Source organism: Eucyclogobius newberryi, unplaced genomic scaffold (assembly GCF_026437365.1).
Source record: "Eucyclogobius newberryi isolate DKJ021-1_F unplaced genomic scaffold, fEucNew1.0.hap1 SCAF_7, whole genome shotgun sequence".
NCBI lineage: Eukaryota > Metazoa > Chordata > Actinopteri > Gobiiformes > Gobiidae > Eucyclogobius > Eucyclogobius newberryi.
In genome coordinates this window covers 29,969,802-29,981,224 of record NW_027316389.1, presented here as the reverse complement: position 1 = coordinate 29,981,224, position 11,423 = coordinate 29,969,802, and the positions used below count along the sequence as shown (strand labels likewise).

Here is an 11,423-nt window from a genome sequence, read left to right as displayed (position 1 = left end):
GCACACTTCTGGGAAAGCTTTTCAAAATACGACTGAACTCACTTTGTTTGTGGGTTTATTTGGGTAATACATTCCGCTAAAGTGTTTTAACAAGTAAATCTCAATAGTTGTTTCGTATTTGTTTACACAGCTTACAAGAAACTGTCATTTCAGGTGCAATGAAACCAGTGCTACGTTTACTTTGAAGATTAAAAAAGCGGAGCATCCGGCAGAAGGAATTTGAGGTGTGTTTGGTTTGGTGAGTGCTGCGTCTGTAGGGGGCGGGCGGTCTCACTCAGCGTCATTGACTGTATATTATTATTTAAAAAAAAGTCAATAAAATGTAGCTTTAGAATGCTAACAACAAGTAGCAACTTTGCTTTACTTGAGGAAAAGATGCTCGGTGAGTCTTTTGGGTAAACGACATGCTGCTTGGTTCACACAGACCCGTTACAAGTGGCTAAGAATGTTTGGCGCATGCGCAGTGTATGATGAGCCTGTAAATAGTTTTTTGTGACGTATTGATGACGTATGAAAATGTTAAGATTTTAATTATTTTTGTGCTTTTTTTCCATGTTAAAGGTGAACTTTACTGGTAGGTGCTCTCTCTAAACTTATCTTCTTTGTCTTTTTTTTTTTCAGTTACTGGTTTTGTTTTTTTCTTGTTCAATATTACTGTGAAAATCTGACCTGTTACTGGGCCTGGCAGCGTCAACTGCTTGTTTGGCAATAGATAACTTTAATGCCACACTGCAGAACATCATCCCCATGGAAACGAGCAGAAAAGTTACATCGTGCACATTTAAGGCCGCCTAAATTAACTTGATGGTTTTGTCTCTGCACTGACTAAAATTAACACACTGCTCATCTTTCTTGAGGCAGATGAAGTGATGTTCTAATACGAGTGCAGCTCAATTTTAGTCCTGCTATATGTATATATTTTCTCATGTGACGTGGTTCCGCAAAGTTTCAATGATCAAACTTTTTTACTTCTGATGGACTTTGATTCGTGGGGGGCCAGAGCCGTGTGAACAATAGTTTTTTTAACCTGCTCAGGAGATCAGAGGGCAGGTTTGCTTTTGTGAGAGCGCTGCGTTAAACAACTTGACCTGAAACAAATGTAACTGTGCAAACAACACATGATACACACATTAGGACACAGGTCAAGCCATTACTGACAAACACCATCATAACACTAGTGGATTTCATACAGTAAGTCCTCAGTTGCATTATATTCAAAGTCCTCCTAACTCTAATATATTAGAAGCCATTTTAGCACAATATTGACTAAATAGTGTGTTTGAACAGGCAACGGTCTTGCCTCCTTTTGCCACAGTTTAACTAGTTTAACTCATCGTTGAAAAGTTGCTTACACTTTATTTTTTGGTTAGTTATTTTAGTTTGTTTTGACCTAAACCCTTTTTTTCAAAGGTTAATTAAGACATATTTTAGTTTCACTATAACTGGAATTTATTGTGTTTTAAAATATTGCAATAATATCCACATCGCAATATATTATGCCCTACTTTGCATCTAGTTTTTGTTTTTTTCTGCTACTTTGATTATTATTTTACCCATCACTATTATTATTTTATTTTATTTTTTCAAATAATAGGTAAATTACACAGATAATATGCACGTGACAATATTCTATTTCAGAACATGTCGTAGAGGTCTTGACAAAGATGTTTCTAAGACAAATTGCGCAGCCCTGTCTGTATAATTTCAATATGTAGGTTCACGTTGGATTTATTTCTGGCCTTTTGGGGAAATAACTTTGACATGAATAAGAGTTAAATCAGCAGCTTTTGTTTAATCGGTTGGCATAAATCACATTAAACTCTGTTCAAACATCAGTCCACATATGCGTCTTTCTTTTCTCAGAGTTCTTCAGCCTCACATACAGCGACCATCGTCCAGTCATTCCAATACAATCCACTGAAAGCAGACAGGGGTCAAAGTTCAGGCCAGCGGACAATGCCGGCTTGTAGGAAAGAGGTAAAAGTTCAAGGGTCAGAGTGTGAAGGAGGGCATTGAGAGGTCCAGAAAGTGTCCCGATGGCTTTTTTTGGGCATGGGTCAAGTTCAAGTTGGAGGTCAAGTTTTGAGCCTAAGAGTCGGCTGGAGGAGTAAGGGGCAGTTTCCCCCAGAAATGGCCCGTTTTGGGGGAACAAAGGGGATTTATACAAGGGGTTGGAATCCATTTTTAAATATCTATCTTTCAAACTATTACTTTTCGCAGGATAATACAGGAATTTACAGCACTAACAATGTGATAAAGGTGAACACTGTCAAGGGATACAAAAAACAACATCATTTGGTGTAAAATACTGATCTCATGAGTCCATTTTCTTTGAATAAAACTTCTCTTTTGTGAAATTTCTGATGTTTCCGAGATAAAACTAATGAGCAACAGCCCTGCAAGACAAAATCCAGGGGGAAAAGACTCACTATTCCTAACACACCACTTGATTTGATCGACCTGTGGCTTAAGAATTCGTGTGCAAAAAATGTCAAATTATTTAAAAAGAAATTACGTTTTCAAATATGTTGAAGATAAAATTAGAATAGATTTTTGATGCAAATTTGCTCGTTAGCTTTTCTTTATAATAAATATCAGCTTTATAAAACAAGTCGTGATTGGTTGTCTTGTGGATATCAGAACGTACACCTTCCTTCTCAAATGCGTTATCCTGTAGAATTTGAGGGGCGTGTATCACTCAACACGTGCTGATAAATCCCGCCCATTTCGTAGTTCGCCCTGGTTCCGGAAATACATTTCTCTGTCATTCAAGGATTTTGATATATTAAAATAATACAAGTTTAAAGGCACGACGGAGGCTAAACGGTGTGGTAATGCCTATAACGCATTTTTTTTCTCAGTCAAACTTAAAATTCAGCAAAATATTTGAATAACTTTGAATAAAACTACACATCTTGCGCTCATGACTTACCACATAGATAATTAGCCACAAAGCTTTAAGACATTTAAACATTTAAGATGATTTGTTTTTATTTTTTTTTGTCGGAATCTCTTTGAAATAAAAATGTATGGAAACGTTACTTCCGGAACCAAGCGGTGCGCGTCAGAGTTGAGCTCCATCTTTAGTTTAGTGAAGTGCGTAAAGTCGAGAGGTCAGTTAGTTAAATGCACAGATAGAAGGTGGTTTCAGGGCTCCGCCGGGGACCGTCCTCCCGCCGGGTCGTGCAGTTTGCGGACGTGTTTCTTGAGATCAAAGTTCCGGCAGAAGCCCTTGCCGCAGGTGGGGCAGGTGAAGGGCTTCTTGTCGTTGTGCGTGTGCATGTGGAAGGTGAGGTTGTACACCTGGTGGAAGGCTTTGCTGCAGATGGAGCACTTGAACTGTTTCTCCCCGCTGTGCGTCAGCTTGTGGTTCTTGTAGTTCCCTGTCGACAGGAGGAGAACAGACGTCACCACATGCGCGGAGAGGCGGGCACACGCGCCATATGCTGCCGCGGCAGAGACATTGAGACGTTGGACATATGCTCCAGGAGGATTAGGAGGCAGCTATACGTTTCAGCTCTTCTAATTGATAGATTATTTTTTCCACTGTGAAAAGGAACAGTGAAGGCCAGTGAATATAAAAGAATAATGTATATATTGTAATTGAAGGAGAATTGTTGTTTCAGAAAATCGCGAAATTAGAATATTGAAGATATCCTTCATTTATATTTAAAACTATTAAAAATCAGCCTTTGTGCAATATTTGGACCTCAACAAAGACATTTACCGACACATTCTAGCACATTCCTATTTAATGTTTAAAATATTGTCCGATAATGCAATTTATTTAATTATATTTTGAGATATTAACGTTGGATATGTACAATAGTAATCTAAACAATTATACAATTGAATTATATATATATATATATATATATATATATATATATATATATATATATATATATATATTATCATATTATATTATTATTTAGAGAAAAATCTTATAAAACACAGATTCTGTTTGCACTTTCTATGACATGGATACAATGCTATTTAATCATTTGTTAAAAGATTAATGCAATATGTATTAAACCTTTTGGCTCATTCACTATTGCCCATCTTTTGGATTTCAGGAACATCTTAAGGGCATTTTCCCATTCAAACGCTTTAGTTTTAAGTCCTTTATTGCTATACCATCATTTTTAATATATCACACCTCAATTGCTGTCTTTTGCTTTCTGCGTTTTTCTCCTCCCGTGTGTCACATTTGTCCTTTGTAATACACATTGCACAACATGTAGAAGTCTTTTTACCTTTCTGGTGGAAGCCTTTGCCGCAGAACTCGCAGACGAACGGCTTGTATCCCGCGTGGATCCTCGTGTGCGTGTTGAGCGTGGAGCTGCGGTTGAACGCCTTCCCGCACTGGTTACACTTGTGAGGCTTTTCCTGCTCCACAGACACATTCACATTAGTCTAAAGAGCCATCGTGAAGAGAACGGGCTCATGTCAATTCAAAACGAGATGAAGAAAATAAAACGCGATTAAATAGTTTATAGTTTTATTTACATATTTGTGTTCATTTTTAAAGAAGCTGAAAAGTGTTAAGTTTAGGCCTATAAAGAAGCACGTGTGTGTGTTTAGTCCTGTGTAATTAATGTGTAACTATTTTTTTATTCTATGTCCTGTTTTTGTTTCTTTTAGGCGTATATCAGAAGAAAACACATTTACATTATTAAAAAAAAAAAAAGAAGAAAATAAGAAGAATTGACCTGTTCATTCATGTTGTACCTCACTGTTATTTTTTCTTCTGTTCTGTTCTAGTTTTATTTTCTTTTTTACATAAAAGAAAAGCAGAGTAAAAGTTTCCATTCAATAAAAACGTGTAAGGGGGTATGTTTGTGTTTTGTCCTGTTCATTAATGTTGTACTTCACTGTTTTTTGTTTGTTTATTCTGTCCTATTTTGTGTGTTTTAATACTAAAGATAAAAGGAATAATACATATTTAAATTGATGTTGTTTTTTTAAATAAAAAAGTACATTTGCATTTACTCATATACGATAGAAAATATAGTGGTTTATTTAGAAAAAAGAAGGACAAAAAATAAAACACATTCAAAAGTAATTTATATATAATTTTAAAAAATAACAATAAGACATGCCAACAATTCAGGGCTTTGTGAAATCTTTTAAAAGGCCTTCTACGACTGTCATTCTCCCGTTTCCATAGAAAAACAACTATATTTCGTTGCAGTCTGAAGCATCACACCACCAGCAACAACAATGGAGGCAGAAGCAGAGTGTTTGGAGCCGGTACCTGAGTGTGGATGATCTTGTGGCGGCAGAGCGTGCTCGCCTGGCGGAAGCCTTTGCCGCACACTTTGCAGACGAAGGGCCGCGCGCCGGTGTGCACGGGCATGTGGCGCGTGAGGTTGTAGTGCGCGTTAAACACCTGACAAAAAACACAGTGTCGTTATGAGGATTGTATTCAAACGAGCATTTATTTGTTTTTATTATAATTATTGTTTTTTATTGTATTTATTTAGTGTGAACCCGCTGCTATTTAAACTGGGCCTATAATGAAAGGTAACGGTAAATAATGACATGTGAAGTCTCGGTTCAAACTCCATGGCCTGTTTACATAAAGGGCCTAATAATCTACTTTCTGGAACAGTAATGAGCTGTAATTACACTTGCCTCGAAGCTCTGTGAGGTTTGAATAAATAAAAAAAAAACGGACAGGCTTAATTGCGTTTGCTTGGATCGGAGCCTGCGTTTGTCAAGTGCCAAATGACACAAATGTAACGCAGAGAAAAGCACTAAATAAACTTGTTTGTGGCTGTGACTCCACTGAGACTTCAGATATAAATGCAGAGCTTATGTCAAGTGTAATTAAGCTTCTGTCAAGTCCTCACAAATCACACTCTTGTGCATTTATAATATTTGCATTCACGCATTTAGCATAAACTATTACAGAAATGCTATTCAATCGTTATGGCAAAATAATACAACTAATCAGCCCACATTCAAAAAATGTTTTTGGATTTTCAACAAACAATGTTTCTGTAATTATGTCTTTTAAAAAAGCCTATTATGTCAGTTATTCAGCCCAAGAGGCCGCACTGAGGTGACACTTCCACTAAATCTGTCAAACTCAAATGTGCCGCAGATGAAAACACGCGTTTGTTCAGGCAGGGCATCTGGCTTACCTTCCCGCAGACCTCGCACGTGAACACTTTGGGCTTGTTTCCTGCGCACGAGCTGCTGAGTCTCGGGGTCGAGGAGCCTTTGAAGATGTTGTCGGTGAGGATGTGCTCGCGCTCCTTCATGTACACGTGCTGCAGGTGTCCGTGCTGCGCCGCGGACGTGAACCGCTCCGCGCAGGGCACTTTGTCCGCGAGCAGAGCCTTGTGGCGCGCGGACAGCAGGTACGAGGCCATGGGCACGTGCAGGTTGACCAGTCCCGTGGGCGGTGGGCACGCACCGCTGTCCCCACAGTTAAGAAACACTGTGCCCACGGCCGGGAACGACCCGTGCGTCACCACGCGCGGACGGAAAAGTTTATAATGGCCTTGAGCTGGACTCTGCTCCGACTCCGGGCCCCGGTAGCCAAGTCCTAGTCCCAACAGCTCCGGCCCCGAGTCCAGTAAGAGGCGCTGCGGCTCGTAGCCCAGCGGCAGCAGCGGCACGACGCCCGCAGGCGGCTGTAGCCAGCCCGGCCGCGCCAGCGGCCGCGGCTCGGGCCTCGCCATGATCCGCTCGATGGAGAAAGCCAGTGGTTTAGTGCCGCTACCGGGGCTCAGCGGGGCGGGGGCCACGGGCTGGCTCCCGGGGCCCATGGGAAGCCCCGCAGGGCGGCGAAGAGGTGCGTCCATCAGGTCTGCATCCACTTCTCTCATCTGGCCGTGAGCGCGGTGATGAAGCTGGTGAAGTCGATACACGGCGTGGAGCCGAGTGGAGCCGCACGCGGTAATTTGCTCAGCTGTGGTTCGTCGATGTCGTTCTCCGCGGCACAAACAAACGGGAGGTGCTCCGAGGCGGGACTCCGCTCAACTAACTCAAGGTGCGCGCCACAAGCCGCTCTCTTGTGACTGCGCGTGACATCATGCTTTAAATGGACACGCGAGACGCGCAGCGGCCGGGGTCACGCGCTGTCAGAGCTGTCACCGCGCACGCTCAGTGCACGCGCGTGATGCTGAGACCGGCCCGAGCCGGGACTGGGACTGAAGCTGAGACCATCGATCTGGTCTGTGCGCGGCTCCGTGTGCGCGGCTCTGCGGCTCCGTGTGCGCGGCTCTGCGGCTCTGCGGCTCGTGAGCTTTGGAGAGAGCGCACACGCAGTGGCGCAGACAGGCTGTGGGAGACTGTGGGAGACTGTGGGTGACTATGGGAGACTGTGGGAGACTGTGAGAGACTGTGGGAGACTGTGAGAGACTGTGGGAGACTGTGAGAGACTGTGGGAGACTGTGGGAGACTGTGAGAGACTGTGGGTGTATGGGAGACTGTGGGTGTATGGGAGACTGTGGGTGACTATGGGAGACTGTGGGAGACTGTGGGAGACTGGGAGACTGTGGGAGACTGTGGGTGACTATGGGAGACTGTGGGAGACTGTTGGAGACTGTGAGAGACTGTGGGAGACTGTGGGAGACTGTGGGTGTATGGGAGACTGTGGGTGACTATGGGAGACTGTGGGTGACTATGGGAGACTGTGGGAGACTGTGGGTGACTATGGGAGACTGTGGGTGACTATGGGAGACTGTGGGAGACTGTGGGAGACTGTGGGTGTATGGGAGACTGTGGGAGACTGTGTGGGAGACTGTGGGTGACTATGGGAGACTGTGGGTGACTATGGGAGACTGTGGGAGACTGTGGGTGTATGGGAGACTGTGGGAGACTGTGTGGGAGACTGTGGGTGACTATGGGAGACTGTGGGTGACTATGGGAGACTGTGGGAGACTGTGGGTGACTATGGGAGACTGTGGGAGACTGTGGGAGACTGGGAGACTGTGGGAGACTGTGGGTGACTATGGGAGACTGTGGGTGTATGGGAGACTGTGGGTGACTATGGGAGACTGTGGGAGACTGTGGGAGACTGTGAGAGACTGTGAGAGACTGTGGGAGACTGTGGGAGACTGTGAGAGACTGTGGGTGACTATGGGAGACTGTGGGAGACTGTGGGTGACTATGGGAGACTGTGGGAGACTGTGGGAGACTGGGAGACTGTGGGAGACTGTGGGTGACTATGGGAGACTGTGGGTGACTATGGGAGACTGTGGGAGACTGTGGGTGACTATGGGAGACTGTGGGAGACTGTGGGAGACTGTGAGAGACTGTGAGAGACTGTGGGAGACTGTGGGTGTATGGGAGACTGTGGGTGACTATGGGAGACTGTGGGAGACTGTGGGAGACTGTGAGAGACTGTGAGAGACTGTGGGAGACTGTGGGAGACTGTGGGTGTATGGGAGACTGTGGGTGACTATGGGAGACTGTGGGTGACTATGGGAGACTGTGGGTGACTATGGGAGACTGTGGGAGACTGTGGGTGACTATGGGAGACTGTGGGAGACTGTGGGAGACTGTGGGAGACTGTGGGTGTATGGGAGACTGTGGGAGACTGTGTGGGAGACTGTGGGTGACTATGGGAGACTGTGAGAGACTGTGGGAGGCAGTGCAGCTCTGGCTCCGGTGAACTCTAAACAGCGGAGGATCGATGTTCGTTATGACGCGCAGTGTCTGATCTGTTTAAGAACTGCGACTCTTTAATTGCACCAAACTCGCCACAAAACCAAAAGTTGGAGTCCACAGCCTGTTCAACACTGAAACACACTAGTCTGTTTAGGGCACAGATCATTTTCAACTCTCAGCCTCTTATTTCCAAACCTCTATGTGTGACGCACAGCGGCCGCGGCTCCCGGGGCCCTCAAACTCAAACGGCTGGAACAGACTCACAAGATAAAGCTCACGTCCAGAAAGGGGCTGTTCCTGGACGTGGCGCAGGGGTCAGTGAGTCACAGCAGGAAAAGCAGATTGATGCCCCCGTGTTCTCATTCTGTTTCATTCACCTTTGCATTTTTTTTGTCATAAATCACACGCACGTTATGGCGCGCGGCCTTTCGGGCTATGGCCTCTTTCATTTCAAACAGCCTCCTGCACGACTTGTGTAAAGCCTTATTTTTACCTGTGTGTTATTTTAAATATAAAATGATAGCAATAAATATGATCTCAGTTTGGTGTCTCTCAGACCAACAGTTAACAGTCAAATTGCATTCATTTGAGAAGAACCCGCACATTAGCGTCTTTGCGCTTTGGCCTGTTGCACTTAATCCAGAAAGGTTTTAAATATGGACCTTAATTAATGAGAACAAAACGCAGTGATTTAAAAACACTTTATTTTAGACATGTACAGTCACCTGACCTGCGCAGGCGCACAAGGGGACAATATAAAGATCTGACGTTGTGTGTTTGGCCTTTGAACTGCACTGACACCACGAGGAGACATTAAACACCAGCAGAGTTACTCACGTTCAACAAAAACACTCTAAATGTAACAGTCATTCACACACAGATCTTCTCCTGCACAATCCAACTGCAGCAGGCTCTGATTTCAAACAGGCCGAACAAACACAGCTCAAGCAAATACTTCAGTCACTTTCTACTTTGGACTCATCACTTTAGCAGGTAAAGATACACACTGAAACATCAAAGCATGTGGTAGTCAAAACCTAAGCTTTTGAAGGGCATTCCTGACTATAATGACCAAGGCCTAAAGAAAAAATATGGTTCATACAAAATCTTTATTAACTTAATTTTTGCCCCTAAAATACTGGCTATTAACAATAATTATAATTTCAGAATATCAGGGGAGAAAAGACTGAACACAAAACCATTCCCCTTCATATGAAGACATAACAGCAAATTTAGTTGTTTCCATTTCATTTAGGCCCCAGATGTCAAATTTAAGAAATCAAAGTTAATCTTTTCTTTTCCTGTAATTGCATATGAACGTAAATGAGCATTTGATGATCAGGATCCAACACTTTCTGAACCATTAATGAAATCATAGGTTATCAATAATTTATCAATAATTTACTGACAAATTTACCAGGGGAATTTGCTGATGAAATAAAATATCTGTATTTATTTTACAAAACTTTATTGAGGCGAAGAAAAATAAATAATCTGATGTGATGTAAAAAGAAAAAAGAGGCATGTTGTGTTCTAGGCCTACACTCTGGGTGAGGGAATCCCACTTTGAGCACAATAAAACACATTCATTTTCAAAAGACTCTAATAAAAAAAACATAAAAACAATATCAGACAGTGAAGTGATTGAAACAGTCATTCAAACTCTGATAAAAACAGTCTTTTTGCTGCTGCGTTTCAGAACATGTTGAGGCCGCACTGACCACAACAAGCTACAACTAACGCCAAGAACAGGCCGCTACTGTACAGTGACATCACTCTGTATGGCTGTGCATGGAGGGGGCGGGGCATTCACACCAGGTGTCCCAGCCCCGCCCACCTTACCTGCTTTGAGTACATTCAGGCATTTCAGTGTTTCTATTCACACTATGTACATCGTGAGTGTGAGATGGAGTCAACTATGGAGACCGTGTCATTCTTTAGCCTTTTTCTAGCGTCAGTCAAGAGAAACTGTCCCATGTGACTTCATTTCTTTGTAAAAACAGGTACAAGGAGGATTATTTAGACTTCTGATCATTTATTTCAAAGGTTATTTTTGTCAGACCAGAGTTTGTTTTGCAGTCAGCTGATTTACACTGGTGTTGGCGCCATCTACTGGTCGAGGCAGGACGACTAAGCGCACAACTGGAACAACTCAAATTATTGGCCATTTCTGATCATTGTAAAAAAGAGAGAACCAGATTGTGAACTGAGATGAGGCAGAGGACAACAAGCATCGTCGCTGTTTAAGCAGATAATTCAAATATGGACCATAAACCAGGACGAGGGGGCCTTTTTACCCCCTCACACTGGGATAATGTCCTGAAGAATTGGGACAGAAGTCGCTCAAATAAAAACTGTAAATCAGCTGACAACACGTGGAGACTGTGAGCGAGTCAGGTGCAATAAACTCTGGTATCAAAATAAAATATGGTACAATTACTACCATGCACAACATTTTAAACATTTGTGAAAAGACACAGACTTTGATATTGCTGAGGTCAGATTTTTTTTTAAACCAGTAATTCAGTAGTTTATCTCTCTGACCACAGGAAATGTAGCTTTGGCATCTGCTAAAAGGGCTGCAGAAGGAAATTAATTGAATTTAGCATTTAATACCGACATAATACTGATAAGCAGCAATATAATAACACTTTTCAAGCTTCAGAACTCCTTCACAACCTGCAGTATTCTAAAGATGTTCTACTATAATTTAGGCACATTCTGTCACTTTTTAATCAACAAATCGATCATGGACTTGTATTACTATATTCACACACACAAAAAAACATCAGTAAAGA

The 11,423-nt window shown here is 42.9% G+C and overlaps 1 protein-coding gene across 1 annotated transcript; it reads right to left on the bottom strand.

Annotated features, from left to right (window-relative positions):
- Positions 1-3,092: 3,092 nt before the first annotated feature.
- fezf1 (FEZ family zinc finger 1) lies at positions 3,093-7,142 on the bottom strand. The gene is made up of 4 exons (XM_072434922.1): positions 6,150-7,142; positions 5,258-5,392; positions 4,257-4,389; positions 3,093-3,383 (listed from the first exon to the last, which is right to left on the bottom strand). The coding sequence occupies exons 1-4, from the start codon at positions 6,837-6,839 to the stop codon at positions 3,148-3,150; spliced, it is 1,194 nt and encodes a 397-aa protein (XP_072291023.1). The 5' UTR covers positions 6,840-7,142; the 3' UTR covers positions 3,093-3,147.
- Between the last annotated feature and the right edge of the window lie 4,281 nt (positions 7,143-11,423).

Excerpts from the sequence above, each read along its gene's own strand:
- fezf1 (XM_072434922.1), bottom strand. The coding sequence starts at position 6,839 with ATGAGAGAAGTGGATGCAGACCTGATGGACGCACCTCTTCGCCGCCCT. Across the intron at positions 5,393-6,149 it reads CGTGCGAGGTCTGCGGGAAG|GTGTTTAACGCGCACTACAA; the intron begins GTAAGCCAGATG and ends GTTTTTTGTCAG. Across the intron at positions 4,390-5,257 it reads ACAAGATCATCCACACTCAG|GAAAAGCCTCACAAGTGTAA; the intron begins GTACCGGCTCCA and ends TCTGTGGAGCAG.